We start from the raw sequence: 17,921 nt of genomic DNA, 5'->3' as shown, positions 1-17,921 counted from the left end.
CAGAGGAAAGTAAGAGGACAATTAATGCCATATAAACTCTTACTAATGAGATATCTTTCGACCCTACTGAAATTAATAATACTTTAAAGAAATACTATGAAGACCTCTACACTTCCCAATCAAGCGATGATCTATCAGAGATCGACTCCTTTCTCTCCTCTCTCAACCTCCCATGCCTGTCAGGGGAAGACAGCGAGCGCCTGAGTGAACACTTCTCAGTTCCTGAATTGTTCAAGGCCATTAAATCCTTACCTTCTAATAAATCTCCTGGGGAGGATGGCTTCCCTCCAGAGTTCTATAAAGAATTTAGGGAGCTGTTGGTCCCCTACCTTATGGAGGTACTTAAAAAAGCCAGAGAAGACAACTGCTTTCCAGAGTCCTTCTCTCAAGCAGTGATTACTGTAAGCCACAAGAAAGGGAAAAACCCGCTAAAGTGCGCCTCCTATAGACCAATCTCTCTCCTTAACACAGATTGTAAACTGGTCACCAAGATGCTATCTAAGAGACTGGAGTCATGTCTTCCTCTGTTGGTCAACCCAGATCAGACTGGCTTCATAATTAATAGATTGTCCTTCAATAATCTCAGAAAGTTATTTGATATAATTCACCTTGCTAACAAAAACAAAATACCTAGTGTCGCAGTCTACCTCGATCCTGAAAAGGCCTTTGATAGGGTTGAATGGCCATACCTCTTTCGCGTCTTGGAAAAGTTCGGTTTAGGTACCGTGTTTGTAAATTTGATAAAATCACTCTACAAATCTCCTAAAGCTAGGATTGCTACCAATGGGATTACTTCCTCCTATTTCCCTCTTTATAGGGGGAACAGACAAGGTTGACCAATTAGCCCCCACCTCTTTGCCCTCACCATCGAACCGTTGGCTGAGGCTATTAGAACGTGCCCTGACATACATGGCTTTGAGGTGGGCCCCCATACCCATAAATTATCACTCTTTGCGGACGACCTTATCTTATTTCTAACAAACCCAGAACACTCCCTCTCTCACTTGCAGATTATACTACAGTGTTATAGTTCTTTCTCTGGATATAAGGTCAATTTTGATAAAAGCGAAATGTTACCGTTGTCTGTCTTTGACCATCATACCATCAAGCACAAGTTTCCTTTTAGATGGTCGCCTATGGGCTTCACATATTTGGGCATAATGGTGGATGGTAATCAGAACAACCTCTATATACTCAATCTGGCCAGTTTGTTGCAACAGGTGGAGGTTGACCTTTGTAAATGGATGGACTTACCTCTCACTCTACTGGGTAGAATCAATGTAATTAAAATGAATGTCCTGCCCAGATTTCTATATCTGTTTCAATCTCTCCCTATCCCTGTTCCAGCAGCATTTTTTTCATCTCTCGACAAGCTGACCAAACGGTTTATCTGGCACGGCAAAACCCCTAGGGTTGGCCTCAATAAACTGACCTTTGATTACAGTCAAGGGGGCTTAAACCTCCCCAATTTTAGAATGTACTACTGGGCTGCACAGTCTAGGTTTCTGGCTCAGAGGTTTGACAATGGTCCCTCTCCCTCATGGTTGAACATTGAAAAGCTTGAGGTAAATGATGACACTGGGGCAGAATTGTTTTACAAATGGGACAGAAAATCTATAAAAACCATCACAGACAACCCTTTAATCATACATTCTGTCCTGGCATGGTGCAAACTGCATGAGCTGTTCGGACGAGGGGGATTCCTTTCCCCTAAAACCCCTTTATGGAACAATAGATTGATCCCTATGTTTTCCCAGAATAGTAAATTTAGACCATGGTCTGATAAGGGGATCACTCTTCTGGAACATTGTTACGAGGAGGGAGTTCTTATGTCTTTTGATCAGCTGAAACATAAATACCACTTGCCTAATAGGGACTTCTTTAGCTACCTACAACTACGAAACTTTATTAGGGTGACTCTCAAGGGACAATGGAACCTACCTAAGATGTCACCTATTGAACAACTCTGCCACGCAGACCAACCACTGTTCAAGACCATTTCCCGTGTATATGATGCTCTTATGTCAGGACTAACACTGCCTGGGCTAGATAAACCCCGACTTAGATGGGCAAAAGATCTGGGTATTGATCTTGATGAGGATCTATGGAGTGACCTATGCAGGGATGGTGTTACATCCACATTGAACTCCAGATACAGACTGATCCAGTTTAATTTCCTCCATCAGCTCTATATCACCCCATCTAGACTGCACAAGTTCAACCCAGATATCTCCTCCCTATGTTTTAGATGTGGCTCAGATGAAGGAACATTCCTCCATTCCACTTGGCAGTGTTCAAAACTACACGGTTTCTGGCAGGGGGTATGCGATACCATATCCTCAATTCACGGGGTTGCATTCCCTTTAGACCCGGAGGTCTGTCTACTGGGTAACTTTACTAACACCAATCTTAGGCAAAGCCATACTATAAAGCTAACAGAAATATTAATAGCGATTGCCAAGAAATGTATTGCCTTGAAATAGAAATTGGATTCCTCCCTGCCAGTTGCAATGTGGCTATCGGAAGTTAATAGTTGTATCCCTTTGGAGAAAATCACTTACTGCTTGAGGGATAAGTTAAAGACATTTGACAGAATTTGGCAACCTTTTATTGACTATATGGAGAATCTCCCTCCACATCTCATTGATTGAATCTATATATAATCCTCACATAATGTTTCACACGTAATGTATAATATGTAGCCTGTGTCTCGTTATTATTTTTTTTCTTATTGTATGTTTGTTTATATAATTATTATTATTATTTATTTTTGTTACGCTCGTCTGTTACTGTCACTTTGTCCTAACGTTGTCTAATATCTTTTCACTTTTGTTTTGAATGTTCTTAATTGGAAAATGCAAAAATAAAATGTAAAAAATAAAAAAAAACATCTGCTATCTGAGCAGCTAACCGATCGCTGCAGCTGTACATAGTCCATCGGTAAATAGCCCACCCAATTTACCTACCTCATCCCCATACTGTTTTTATTTATTTACTTTTCTGCTCTTTTGCACACCAGTATCTCTACCTGCTCATCTGATCATTTAATGTTCATTTAAATTAGTGTTAATCTGCCAAATCGTAATTATTCGCTCCTATGGCCTCCTCATGCCTTTTGCACACAATGTATATAGACTCCTTTTGTGTTATTGACTTGTTTATTGTTTACTCCATGTGTAACTCTGTGTTGTTGTCTGTTCACACTGCCCTAGACCTTACTGCAGCTTAGCGGATGAGGTTACTCTGGTTATATCTACTGTAGTGCACTATGCAGGGAATAGGGTGCCATTTGAGATGCAACCAATAAATCTGTACCAGCACCGTGCAATTCCCACAACAACAGCATCCCTATTAAACCCTTTTTATTTTCTGCAATTTATTCTTCTCAATGGGTCACTGGTCCAAGAATAACAGAAAACAGCCATGACACAGTCATACTAGTAGGAAAGGCAAGAGCTACTGATTTGATGACTTTCTCCTTCGTGTTGAATAAATGAGGTGCTACATGAAAACACTAATTTTCACATAGGCTGAAAAGTCAATGAATATGTAGCCTGTGACCTTTAGCTTTGCAACACTGATTTTCAGTGAAAAGCAGCATTCATGAACTTGGGATGTGTCCTTAATGACCTTAGGGGTCAAAAGTAGTGCACTATAAAGGGAACAGGGTGCCATTTGGGATGCAACCATCAACTTGCTAATTCCCTTTTAATTGAAGGAACATGTTGAAGTGATTAGGCAATGACATCATCGTCTCAGTTTGTAGTTTCACTGACCCACGAGAGCACAGCTAATTCCAAAGAGCTCAAAACAAACAGACTGTTGCTAAAATATCACAGCAAATAGCTTAGCGAATGCATATCCGAGAGTTATAAATAGTGAGGATATAAAAATGTCCTGGATGCAGAGAGGGAATTCCAATAAATGCCTGAGGTACGGGATGGGGGATCAATACCATTGATGACCAGCAACAAATCACTGGGATATCGTGATCTGGAGCTACTGTATCAACACAAGCCTTGACGTTCATAGTCACACCACTCATTATGAAACCATAATACTGAAAAGCAACCAAAAAATACATTCAAAAACAAACAAATAATTTCTATCGTTTTGTCTAATTTCATGTGCAGAATTTTTTTAAAGAAGGGAACCGAAGGAAAAACCCAGCTCACTCCAATACCTCCTGTGGATATGACGGAGAGATGTAAAGCTACTCCGAGAGAGAGAAACTCAAAACCACAAAAGTGCTCTTGATTTGAATCAGGAGAGAGGCTCTCATTTCTTAATGGTTGACAGCACTGCTCTAGAAGTGTGCCATGTGGCCATCCCCCGCTCCCCACTCTCTAATACTCCTCTCCTGGCTAAGTCCCAAATGGCACCCAATTCCCTACATAGTGCACTACTTTTGACCAGGTCCCATAAGTCTATGTTTAAAAAAGTCCACTATATAGGGCAGAGAGTGCCATTTGGGGTATCCATTTCCATGCTCGACATGTGTTGGTGATAGTGGCGGGTCAGTTAGAGGGGAGTCGGAGGGGACTCTCACTGCCACAGCCAACCGGGCTGGCTGGCCATTTAGACTCTCATTAAGCAGGTCTTTGTTCAGAGCTACACAGAGGCTTTGAAGCTGACTTCATAGGGCCCACTTCCAGGCCTGATCAATGGCTGACAGCACCCTAACACACACACACACACACAACCATGTACGCACGCATGCCATATTCACATATGCATACACACACATAGGCACACACACGTACAGTACCAGTCAAAAGTTTGGATACACCTACTCATTCAATAGTTTTTCTTTATTTGGACTTTTCTACATTGTAGAATAATAGTGAAGACATCAAAATTATGAAATAACACATGTTTAATCATGTAGTAACCAAACAAGTGTTTAACAAATGAAAATAGATTTTAGATTCTTCAAAGTAGCCACCCTTTGCCTTGATGGCAGTTTTGCACACTCTTGGCATTCTCTCAACCAGTTTCATGAGGTAGTCACCTGGAATGCATTTCAATTAACTTCTTCGATATAGTGGGCGCTCTTTTAATTTTTGGATTAAAAAACGTTTCCGTTTTAAACAAGATATTTTGTAATGAAAAGATGCTTGACTATGCATATAATTGACAGCTTTGGAAAGAAAACACTCTGACGTTTCCAAAACTGCAAAGATATGATCTGTGAGTGCCACAGAACTGATGCTACAGGCGAAACCAAGATTAAATTTCAAACAGGAAATGCCCCAGATTCTAAAGGCGCTGTGTTCCAATGTCTCCTTATATGGCTGTGAATGCGCAAGGAATGAGCCTACACTTTCTGTCGATTCCCCAAGGTGTCTGCAGCATTGTGACGTATTTGTAGGCATATCATTGGAAGATTGACCATAAGAGACTACATTTACCAGGTGCTCGCTTGGTGTCCTCCGTTGCAATTATTGCGTAATCTCCAGCTGCGTGCATTTTTCCATTTGCTTCAGAGGAGAAACCCAACTGCCACGAATGACTTATCATCGAATAGATATGTGAAAAACACCTTGAGGATTGATTCTAAACAACGTTTGCCATGTTTCTGTCGATATTATGGAGTTAATTTGGAAAAAAGTTTGGCGTTGTAATGACTGAATTTTCGGGGGGTTTTCTTAGCCAAACGTGATGAACAACACGGAGCGATTTCTCCTACACAAATTATATTTTGGGAAAAACTGAACATTTGCTATCTAACTAAGAGTCTCCTCATTGAAAACATCTGAAGTTCTTCAAAGGTAAATGATTTTTTTGAATGCTTTCCTTGTTTTTGTGAAAATGTTGCCTGCTGAATGCTAGGCTTAATGCTAGCTATCAATACTCTTACACAAATGCTTGTGTAGCTATGGTTGAAAAGCATATTTTGAAAATCTGAGATGACAGTGTTGTTAACAAAAGGCTAAGCTTGTGAGCCAATATATTTATTTCATTTAATTTGCGATTTTCATGAATAGTTAACGTTGCATTATGCTAATGAGCTTGAGGCTATGATTACGCTCCCGGATACGGGATTGCTCGACGCAAGAAGTTAACAGGTGTGCCTTGTTAAAAGTCCTTGGAATTTCTTTCCTTCTTAATATGTTTGAGCCAATCAATTGTGGTGTGACGAGTTGGGGGGTTTACAGAAGATAGCTCTAAAAGACCAAGCCCACATCATGGCAAGAACAGCTTAAAAAAGCAAAGAGAAATGACGGTCCATCATTACTTTAAGACATGAAGGTCATTCAAACTGGAAAATTTCAGTTGCAAAAACCATCAAGAGCAATGATGAAACTGGCTTTCATGAGGACCGCCACAGGAAAGCAAGAGCCAGATGTACCTCTGCTGCAGAGGATAAGTACATTAGAGTTACCAGCCTCAGAAATTGCAGGGGGGGGGGGGCTCTAGAGATCATTTGAATAAGATAGACAGCAAACCAATTTCAACATTGCTGACCCACGAGGAGTTAGCTGAAGATGCTAGCTCCCAAGAGTTCCCCACAGAACCTACTCAAAGTGACCTACTTGCTGCCATAAACTCACTAAGCAAGAAGGTGGAGAGTATTGGGACTTTGACTGAAACTGTGAAGGCAACTAAGGGCAGGGTGCATGAGGTTCAGCAGATGACAGTCGATCACAAGGCTACAGGACATAGAGAAACAGTGCACAAAGTTCAAAATTACAACAAAACCCTGAAAGCCCGATTGGAAATGCTCGAGTCGCATTCAAGACGCCAGAATATCCTAATATTTGGGATCCAGGAGGACACTGAGAAAGGGAAACCCACTGAATTTGTCTCTGAGCTGATACCGGCATTGCCGGAGAGTGAACACTTCAAAACGGCCATCCTGAACGACCGCGCACACAGATCACAAGCAACGAAGCGGGCGTGCCACCAAGGCCATTCATTGTACGGCTGCACTATCCCCAGACCAGGGATCTCATCCTCAAACTGGCTAGTCAAAAGTTTCTTAACTATAATGGAGCCAGGGTGTCTTTCTACCCAGATATTACTTTGGAGGTGAGGAACCAACGGAAAGAGTATGATGAGTTACTACGCATGAAATGCAGGGGTGCCAACACCCGATATGGATTCCTCTTCCCAGCCCGGTTTAAGGTGACAGTCGAGGGATCAACACGCACGTTTAACAACCCAAAAGAGGCCGATCTGTTCTTGTCAAGCAAGCTCCCTGGCTGAGGATACAGAACGGCTGTGTCAACCGGCTAATTGGCCAAATACAGGCCAGGAATGGGTTTGAATTTCCTGCCTATGTCTTTTCGATCAGAAGATCAGAAATTGGGACTTATATCATGGGTGAGATGTTATGGCTTATATAGCATTGTTTGGCCTATCATGTTTTAGCGCCACTCACCCCCTAACGTGAGAGTTAAGCGTTATTTAACTTTAGTTTATATGCGGAGCACCTATAGACGAGTTAGTTCAAGCTGTATGTCTAGACTCCCTAAAGTCTGTGTGTTACACGGAACCCAAACCGGCTGCGCGCATGCGCCATCGTGGATGAATGTATTTTGTCCCCCCACACCAAACGCGATCACGACACGCAGGTTAAAATATCAAAAACAACTCTGAACCAATTATATTAATTTGGGGACAGGTCAAAGCATTAAACATGTATGGCAATTTAGCTAGCTTGCACTTGCCAACTAATTTGTCCTATTTAGATAGCTTGCTGTTGCTAGCTAATTTGTCCTGGGATATAAACATTCAGTTGTTATTTCACCTGAAATGCACAAGGTCCTCTACCCCGACAATTAATCCACACATAAAACAGTCAACCGAATAGTTTATAGTCATCTCTCCTCCTTCCAGGGTTTTCTTCTCTTGACTTTATAATGCGATTGGCAACTTTCATAAATTAGGTGCATTACCGTTCGTCTTTCAGTCAACGTGGGTATAACGAATGAGGAGATGGCACGTGGGTACCTGCTTCTATAAACCAATGAGGAGATGGGAGAGGCAGGACTCGATCTGCGTCAGAAATAGAACTGACTTCTATTTTAGCCCTTGGCAACGGAGACGCTCATTGGCGCACGAGCAGTGTGGGTGCAATAATTGAATAACAAAGATTTCTACATTTATTTTGCAACGCTCGCATCGCGTGTGGTCAGCCTGTTAGTCAGGGAGTGCTTCATTTGGGGAAGTCACTCAATAATGGGAAGTGGAGGGTGGATGAGGTCTGTGTTTTATGTTCACATTTATTAATACAGGCGGCATGACAAGCTCCCGAAGGGCGGGACGTTTTTCTTTTGGGCTTTGTATGACAGCAACAATTTCATCTAAAATAAGAAATGCCACATAGTGACCGAGCACAGAGTAGACCTGGTGGAATAAATATAGTCAGCTGGAACTGTAATGGCTTAGGGCATGCTGGGGCGGCAGGGTAGCCTAGTGGTTAGAGAGTTGGACTAGTAACCGGAAGGTTGCAAGTTGAAATACCCGAGCTGACAAGGTGCAAATCTGTCGTTCTGCCCCTGAACAGGCAGTTAACCCACTGTTCCTAGGCTGTCATTGAAAATAAGAATTCGTTCTAAACTGACTTGCCTAGTTAAATAAAGGTAAATAAAAATGTTGTCAAATGAGCGAAGGTTTTTTCTCATCTTAAATCACTGGGCGCTGACATAGTGCTTCTTCAAGAAACTCATATTAAACACTCCGCTCAGGCCAAGCTACAAGTCGGCTGGATCGGTTAGATATACCAGTCTAACTCTGATGCAAAAGCGAGAGGGGTAGCAATCCTGATAAGGAAAAACATTATTTTTGTTTACTCATCCTCGATTTCATATCCTAATGGTTGGTATATTATTGTGGCTGGTACACTGACAGCTAAGACATGTACAGGCATCTAGAGCTATTCACAAAATAAAAGACAAGAAGGGTAAAATAGTAACAGATCCGCAGGATATTCAAATCAAATCAAAGTTTATTTGTCACGTGTGCCGAATACAACAGGTATAGGCTACATACAAACACCGGTTAGTCAGGCTGATTTGAGGTAGTATGTAGTATGGTTAAAGTGACTATGCATATATGATGAACAGAGAGTAGCAGTAGCGTAAAAGAGGGGTTGGCAGGTGGTGGGTGGCGGGACACAATGCAGACAGCCCAGTTAGCCAATGTGCGGGAGCACTGGCTAATTGAGGTAGTATGTACATGAATGTATAGTAAAAGTGACTATGCATATATGATAAGCAGAGAGCAGCAGCAGCGTTATGGCTTGGGGGTAAAAACTGTTGAGAAGCCATTTTGTCCGAGACTTGGCACTCCGGTACCCCTTGTGGTCAGAGGCCGAGCAATTGCCGTACCAGGCAGCTGTGGAAACTTATTTTTTTTCGTTTGAATTTTACACCCCCTTTTCTCCCCAATTTTGTGGTATCCAATTGTTAGTAGTTACTATCTTGTCTCATCGCGACAACTACCGCACGGGCTCGGGAGAGACGAAAGTCGAAAGCCATGCGTCCTCCGAAACACAACCCAACCAAGCCGCACTGCTTCTTAACCTCTTGAAGCTAGGGGGCACTATTTTTATGTTTGGAAAAATAACGTTCCCAAAGTAAACGTCCTATTTCTCAGGACCAGATGCTAGAATATGCATATAATTGACAGATCCAATCCGGACACCAATGTGTCGGAGGAAACACCGTGCACCTGGCGACATGGTTAGCGTGCACTGCGCCCGGCCCGCCACAGGAGTCGCTAGTGTGCGATGAGACAAGGATATCCCTCCCTAACCCGGACGACGCTAGGCCAATTGTGCGTCGCCCCACGGACATCCCGGTTGCGGTCGGCTGCGACAGAGCCTGGGCGCAAACCCAGAGTCTCTGGTGGCACAGCTAGCGCTGTGATGCAGTGCCCTAGACCACGGCGCCACCCGGGAGGCCCAGCTGTAGAACCTTTTGAGAATCTGAGGACCCATGCCAAATCTTTTTAGTTTCCTGAGGGGGAATAGGCTTTGTCATGCCCTCTTCACGACTGTCTTGGTGTGTTTGGACCATTCTAGCTTGTTGTTGATGTGGACACCAAGGAACTTAGTTCCTCTCAACCTGCTCCACTACAGCCCCGTAGATGAGAATGGGGGTGTGCTCAGTCCTCCTTTTCCTGTAGTCCACAATCATCTCCTTAGTCTTGGTTACGTTGAGGAATCGATTGTTATTCTGGCATCACCCGGCCAGGTCTCTGACCCGGCCAGGTCTCTGACCCACAACTGCATGGCCAGACACGACTCTAACACCATCATTAAGTTTGCAGACGACACAACAGTGGTAGGCCTGATCACCGACAACAACGAGACAGCCTATAGGAAGGATCCAGGAGGGGACTGAGCACGCACCCCTGTGAAGCTCCAGTGTTGAGGATCAGCGTGGCAGATGTGTTGCTATGGATGATCTCTGCATGTGTGGTTCCCACCTCCAGGCTGTCTAAGAGCTATTTGACCAAGAAGGAAAGTGATGCCGTGCTGCATGAGATGACCTGGCCTCACACAATTGAGATGGTTTGGGATGAGTTGTGCCGCAGAGTAAAGGAAAAGCAGCCAAGAAGTGCTGCCATCGAGGCAGAGGGTGGCTACTATGAAGAATCTAAAATCTATTTTGGATTTGTTTAACACTTTTTTGGTTAGTACATGATTCCATATGTTATTTCATAGTTTTGATGTCTTCACTATTATTCTACAATGAAGAAAATAGTAAAAATAAAGAAAACCCCTTGAATGAGTAGGTGTGTCCAAACCTTTGACTGGTACTGTATATATTTTTGTATTTAATCCATTTTGAATTCAGACTAACACAACAAAATGTAGAATAAGTCAAGGGTTATGAAAGCTTTCTGAAGGCACTGTACATGGATAAAGCATGTTCCTCCAGCTAGCCACATACATTAAGCCATGTTTACATTAGCACGGTCAGATAGTCCAGGGGCCGTATCGCCCGCATGTATCAAGTGTGTCAGAGTAGGAGGTGTGCTGATCTAGGATCAGGTCCCACCTGTCCATGTAATCTTATTCATTGTGATCTAAAAAGCTAAACTGATCCTCGATCAGACACATATCCTCTGTTCTTACCTGGGCACAGTGGAGAGATAGGTCACCAGCCGCCGCAGTTCCTCGTGTTTTATTCTGTCATGGTTGCTTCTGGCAGGGAAGGTCAGTATGGGGCCACCTCTCTTATCACGACCTCCTGTAGGAACACAGATAGCAGAAATCTCCTGATTTATGAAAGCCCTATGGCAGAGATAGATAGAGCTTTAAGTGCACATTGGGTTCTTCCCAAATGGCACCCTATTCTCTATATAGTGCACTACTCTTGACCAGGGGCCCAAAAACATCCCTCCATTTTCTCAGCATTCTCTCAAAGTGCCTGTATAGGTCATTTACAGGATGACATGATATGCAACATAATGAGAGTAGAAAGGCTCTGTCTTCATATCTCTTATTTAGTAGGTATTTGTCCAAAAAGGCACCCTATTCCCTGTACTACTTTGTCCAGAGCCCATGGTCAAAAGTAGTGCACTATAACAGGGAATATTGTGCCATTTGGGACGCATCCCATGTGTGGAGAGATGCATGACCAGATTGATGTTGAAGTACAGTGCACGTTTGTTTATCCCCGGTGCTCATGGGACTTTGTGAGCAGCACCAGGAAGGCAGACATGGAGGCAGGGAGGCAAAGCAGCAGCGCCCCAGAGGGAGGGCATGGAGGGAGAGGGGGGGCATGGAGGGATTTTGGTGGTGACAGATCTTTGTTGACACTTTTTGGAAGCACCAACCCCCACGGATGGCAGTGCTCCCCCGTGTTTCTCCCTCCCCTCGACTCTCTGACATGGCCACTAGTCTGTCATCCTCAAGCCCCCCCCCCCCCCCCCCCCCCCCCCTCCTGTGTGTGTGTATGTGTGTACCACACACTGGGCCTCGTCAAGAGAGATAAGGCCAACAATATTACTCTACTGCTGCTGGGGAAACCTCTGATGTATTTTGGGGAAAAAAAAACATCAGTGAGATGCATGCCAGAGTAGTCCCATCTCCCAGGGGAGAGAGAGCGAGACGGAGAGCAACAGACAAAGAGAGAGCGAGAAAGAGGGAGAGATGAGATATCTATTCTCAACAGCTCAAAGGCTGCCTTAAGTTAACAGCCTTGTGTTTACTAGACTAAATGAGATTTTCTCTATTTTACATGGCGTTTAGCTGATTTTTTTACAACAGCGCTCCAGTCAGGTCCAGTTCCCCGCCAGCTCTCTTTGCCAGCATTTTACCTGGTTACCCTGTTCATTGAGAGATGAGTCAAAAACCGTTTTTACATCGGCAGTCATGACCGCAGTAAAATTCCACATGACCGTTGAGTCACGGTTATCTCCTTTATGCCCTCTGGACATGTGTACACAACTTGCTATGTACCATCAGGTCCTAATGGCCTGATACTCAGGGCTCTATTGTCCCTCTGATATCAATGCAAATGCAATCACAATTCACATCAAAACAGTATTGTGCTTTTAAAACGCCCCTCGCTGTGATGATCAATTTGAAGAAAGAAGTTCAACAGTAGGTTGAAACTGAGTTTAAAACATGGTCGTTGTGGATGTTGTTTCAAAGCCTAACTCAACGAAATGGACAGCTGCTTTCTAAGGTGATGATTAATTCAAAACAACCATACGCATATATTAGAGCTTATGCATATGCATAGGCTTATGAGCGAAAGAAAAACAGAAAACAAAATAAATGTAAGAAGTCTTTGGTACATAATTGGTCTGTGCACTAATGAAGATGATAGTGTAATAGGAAGTTCCCGCACATGAAAGTTGTTTTGCCGATGGTTAAATGTCAACATGCTTGTCATGTACTACTAATCATGCTTGTCATGGGAATTTCCTCAGCACAGGTCTGCCAAGAACACTGACAGCCAGAACAGAAAATATCTTCATGATTTCCCATAGTGGATTAGTCAAGATGAAGCATCACAGGCTGCAAACCAAACGGCACCCTATTTTACCTATGTAGTGCACTACTTTAGAACAGGACTGATAGGACTAGGGAATAGGGTGCCATTTGGGACGCGAGACACACTCACCTGACACAAAGGCCACTTTCTCTTTCAGCACAGGCAGGACATCAGATGCCTTAATCCCATCATTCCTGAAGGACCCTGGAGAAGAGAGACAGATCAGGACAAGATTCAGATAATCAACTTTCATCTTCTGTAATCTCATTAAGAGATTTACATTCCTGGACAAATGGGACACCTAACTACAGGCTGATGATGATAACAGAAAGACAAGCTCGGTGTTCTTCTTAAAGTTATTCCCAGACCCTGAGAACTTTTTTTCCCCTCCAACGTTTTTAGAAGTAATTGGATGTAATGATGATATAATTGGAACAGGAATAAACAACGATACAACAGAGAATTAGGCCGGACAGCATTCTCTGCTAGAGGACTCTATAGTAGGTTGACCAGATGGTGGCCTGTCCCCGGCTGGAGCTGTCCCCGGAAATGTCCCCGTTTTTTAACTGTGCGTTGAAAACAGACTGCAAAGTGAAAAAATATTTAACGTGGCAAGAAAGACCGGGCAGCAGAGCCTACCGGTTGATGTCTCAATCGCGTTGTGCTTGTTTAGGCCAACAGAGGGGGCTGCTGGCTATAGCAGCTTCATTCACTCTTCTTCTACTAACTACTTGCTCGCGCTAGTTTAGAAAAAAATAATGTGGAAAACTTGTCCAGTGTCAAGTGAATCCACAACATCACCACAAATGTGTTTTCAAGCCAGGTAAGTTACAATTGTTTGAGATACTAGCTAGTGATGTTATAATGTCACAATTTATTATATAGATAGATGATCTGCTCTGTAAGGTTTTAAATAGGTTATGCTAGCTAACGTTAGCTATGTAGACTAAGTTAGCTAGCTATGTTAGCATGCAGTGGACGGGCTATTTTGAAAATATGATTATATTAAATGAATGCACAATTAATTTTGGGAATATTTATTTGTATTTAAATGGTTTGGCATTGCAATAAGTGGTGTGAAAATATATTTAGACATTTTCATGGATAACGTTAGCATTATGTTTTCTGTTAGAGTGGAGAGGAAGGAGAGGAGGAAGATTGGATAGGAAGAAGAGTAAAGGAGGTAAACATATGATTACAGAGCCTGGCAATTTATTATTCCAAACAATGTTTTTGAGATAAAATACAAAAATGAGGCAATAGGAATCAGTGAACCAGAAGTATTTTTATCTAATAGTGTACTATTTATTATTAAAGATTGGAGAGTCAGACGGAAAAATGAAGTGACGCAAGGAGAATGAGGTGGAAAGGTAAAGAGAAGGAAAGGAAGAAAGAGAAGGAAGACGAGTGAAGAAAAGAGAAGGAGAAAGATTGGAGGAGTAGACAAAGTTAAAACCTGTTAAGTCTACCCCTTCCTTTTTCGAACGTTCTGTTAAAAATCGCGCAACTTTTCAGCGTCCTGCTACTCATGCCAGGAATATAGTATATGCATATGATTAGTATGTGTGGATAGAAAACACTCTGAAGTTTCTAAAACTGGTTAAATCACGGCTGTGACTATAACAGATCGTGTGTTTCATCGAAAAACGCAAGAAAAACTGCTCTCTGAAAGCTAAAAATTATTTCCATGCGTCACTTTCATGGATTGTTAAAAGGGCACAAAATTAATTATGGATCTGCATGCATTTTCCAGGGACTTTTTTCTTGGTAAATCCAACTAACTGGATTCAATTTCTTCCGGTCTCCACCAGGATGTTTTGAATGTACACATTGGCAGCCATTGATTTGAAGACGAGGAGCTATTGAATATACATCGCCCTGTAATCATTTTGATAGATTATAAACGTTTACTAATACCTAAAGTTGGATTACAAAAGTATTTCGAAGTGTTTTGTGAAAGTTTATCGTCAACTTTTTTAATTAAAAAAAATGACGCAACGTTTAAAAACGATGTTTTTTTCTGAATGACACAGCTTCCATAGAAAGCTATTTTGGGTATATATGGACCGATTTAAACGAAAAAAAGACCCAATAGTGATGTTTATGGGGCATATAGGAGTGCCAAGAAAGAAGCTCGTCAAAGGTAATGAATGTTTTATATTTTATTTCTGCGTTTTGTGTAGCGCCGGATAAGCTAAATCTTTGTTTACGTCGCATTCAGGCATTTTGAGGTGTTGCATGCTATCAGATAATAGCTTATCATGCTTTCGCCGAAAAGCATTTTAAAAATCTGACTTGTTGGCTAGGTTCACAATGAGTGTAGCTTTATTTCAATACCCTGCATGTGCATTTTGATGAACGTTTGAGTTTTAACGAGTACATTTAGCATTTAGCGTAGCGCATTTGCATTTCCAGGTGTCTACTTGAGACATCTGCGTCTCAAGTAGGAGCAAGAAGTTGAGAGTAAGAAGAGTGGCACAAGGAGAGTGAAGATGAGCAGACAGAGGAGGTACAATGGCTCTTTCGCAGAAACGGAAATTACATTTTAATGACAACATGAGATAATTTCCATGTATACATTCAGGTCAAGACGATAGAATGGTTCACTGCACTCTTTGTAATTCCTCTTTTTCAATTGGCAGCAGGGGAAGAACGGCAGTGGTAGAACATCAACAGACGACAAAACATAAAGCCTCTCTGATTGCCCGTGTTTGTATGCCCTCTGTCACTACATTCTTCAAGAAGGTAGAGCCTTCCCAAGAAGAATATGATTTAGCTGTGCAGGAGGGTCTTTGCATACCACACTATGCAACACAATCAAAGTTACAGATCTATGCACTGCCCAGCACAACTGACACAGAAGATTTATGAGCCAAAGTTCACATGTGCTAGGACAAAAAATGTGACGCCATAGTGAGTAACATGTTAGCACCATGGGTAACTACTTTGGTAACACAGGACCTAGACCAGGTTGAATTTGTGGGACACAAATTCAATCATGGGCATGTAAAGCTGCTGCCAATAGTAGTCAGATATCGTAAGATATATGATGGCAGCACGTCTGGACGTGGAAACAAAACTGCTTGATTTTGTTGAATTGAAAGGAGAAACAGCAGAGAAAATTGCAGTGGAGCTCCTGGTGATCATCCAAATTTAACCTGGAAAACAAAGTTGTGGTGTTCTCTGCCGACAACACAAATACCAACTTTGGAGGTCTGAATAGGCTGGGGAGGGTCAATGTCCATACCAATGTTAAAAATGCTCTGCAGCGGGAGGTGATTGGCTTAGGTTGTCCAGTCCGCATCATTCATAGCACGGCCAGAACAGCTTTGGATATGATTCCCCAAGATGTTGAGTACCTGCTCACAAAGATATTTGGATATTTTCACCGTCAGAGTAGAAAGACAGAAGAGATTTTGTGAGTTTGTTGGCCAGGAGTACCATAGCATTTTAGGACACAGCAATGTTCGCTGGTTGTCCATGCTCCCTGCTCTAGAAAGAGTCCTGAAAATGTATGTGCCATTGAAATCCTTTTTTCTTTCTGAAGACAAATGCCCTGTTGTCCTGCGAACAATATTTGAAGGTTCACCTACTGAACTTTGTCTGGCATTTGTCTATGGAAACCTGACCGTAATTCAGTGACACGATCAAGATGCTTGAAGGCCAGGACCGCTGTGCTGTGGAGTCAGCTGCAATTCTGAGAAACATTGAGGCAAAATTGAGGCAGAACTTCATTCCAGTTTTGATCACAGGTCTTCTGAGAGAACTAGAGGAAAATGGAGCAATGTCCAAAGAGAGCTTTCTAAAAACATCCCAAACATTCTTCACTACGGCTGTGAATTACTACCAAGCATGCAGGAAGCACACAGGTAATCGAGAATATTTACATTGTCTCCTTCTAAAAACAGCATGAAGAGATCCAGAAGGCAGCAGCCACACTGCAGAAAAAATGCCCCAATGTGACCATCAAATTAGGATGCATTGTTTGACAAGGTTACTGGCCTGCAAGAGTTCTTAAAGGGGGGATCGCTTGAATAATGGAAAACATCTGAGACACCACTCAGTCAGAGATGGAGCACGGTGGTTACCCACTTCAAAGAGAATGACATCCCACACACTAACCTGGCTAGATTAGCGTCTGTTGTCATGTGCTTACCTGGAAGTAATGCACCAGTCGAGAGAGTGTTCTCCCAAATTAATGATATATGGACAGCAGCAAGAAATAGGTGCACTGTACCTACCATCGAGACCATGCTTATTGTGAAGACAAACTTCAACCTCCCCTGCCAGGAGTTTATGGAGAAGATGGCCAAAGACAAAGCAATCCTGAAGAAGATACATTCTTCTGAGAAATATACAGATTAGGTTGGTATAAGTATATTATCTAGTTACCAATCTCATCAGCATCTTATTTTTTTATTATCTTGTTAAGTATTTCACATATACTATTGTCTCTGTTTTTTAAATTTTGATCATGTTCTCATTCTACCAAGACTACCTGGACCACTGAATGGCTGTTCAGACGGGACAGTTCTGTCTTGTCTGTAAGTGTTTCTGTATTATAGTTGTTTTCTCTGTCTGTCACAGTGTGCCTGGAATTGTCCCCCTTTGTTATGTCATAGATAATACCATTGGATATTTTAATTATATATTGACCGGCGAACTGGAAATGACCCCGGTTTTCATTTCAGAAATCCGGTCACCTTACTCTATAGTATACACACATCACCGATACAAAATGTATAGCGATTATACCAGTTGAAGTTTACATACACTTAGGTTGGAGTCATTAAAAATCGTTTTTCAACCACTCCACAAATTTCTTGTTAACAAACTATAGTTTTGGCAAGTCGGTTAAGACATCTACCTTGTGCATGACACAAGTCATTTTTCCAACAATTGTTTACAGACAGATTATTTCACTTATAATTCATTGTATCACAATTCCAGAGGGTCAGAAGT

The 17,921-nt window shown here is 42.3% G+C and overlaps 1 protein-coding gene across 1 annotated transcript in view; it reads right to left on the bottom strand.

Annotated features, from left to right (window-relative positions):
• LOC139380339 (kalirin-like) overlaps window positions 1–17,921 on the bottom strand; it is a 281,823-nt gene that overhangs the window by 169,629 nt on the left and 94,273 nt on the right. Inside the window, exons 2-3 of the mRNA XM_071122954.1 lie at window positions 13,089–13,163; window positions 11,090–11,204 (exon numbers count right to left, since the gene is read on the bottom strand). Coding sequence (XP_070979055.1) covers window positions 11,090–11,204; window positions 13,089–13,163 — 190 coding nt within the window. The remainder of the gene's footprint in view (window positions 1–11,089; window positions 11,205–13,088; window positions 13,164–17,921) is intronic.

Source organism: Oncorhynchus clarkii, chromosome 22 (assembly GCF_045791955.1).
Source record: "Oncorhynchus clarkii lewisi isolate Uvic-CL-2024 chromosome 22, UVic_Ocla_1.0, whole genome shotgun sequence".
In the NCBI taxonomy this organism is placed as follows: domain Eukaryota; kingdom Metazoa; phylum Chordata; class Actinopteri; order Salmoniformes; family Salmonidae; genus Oncorhynchus; species Oncorhynchus clarkii.
The sequence above is the reverse complement of the archived record's forward strand: the minus strand, read 5'-3'. Positions and strand labels throughout refer to the sequence as shown.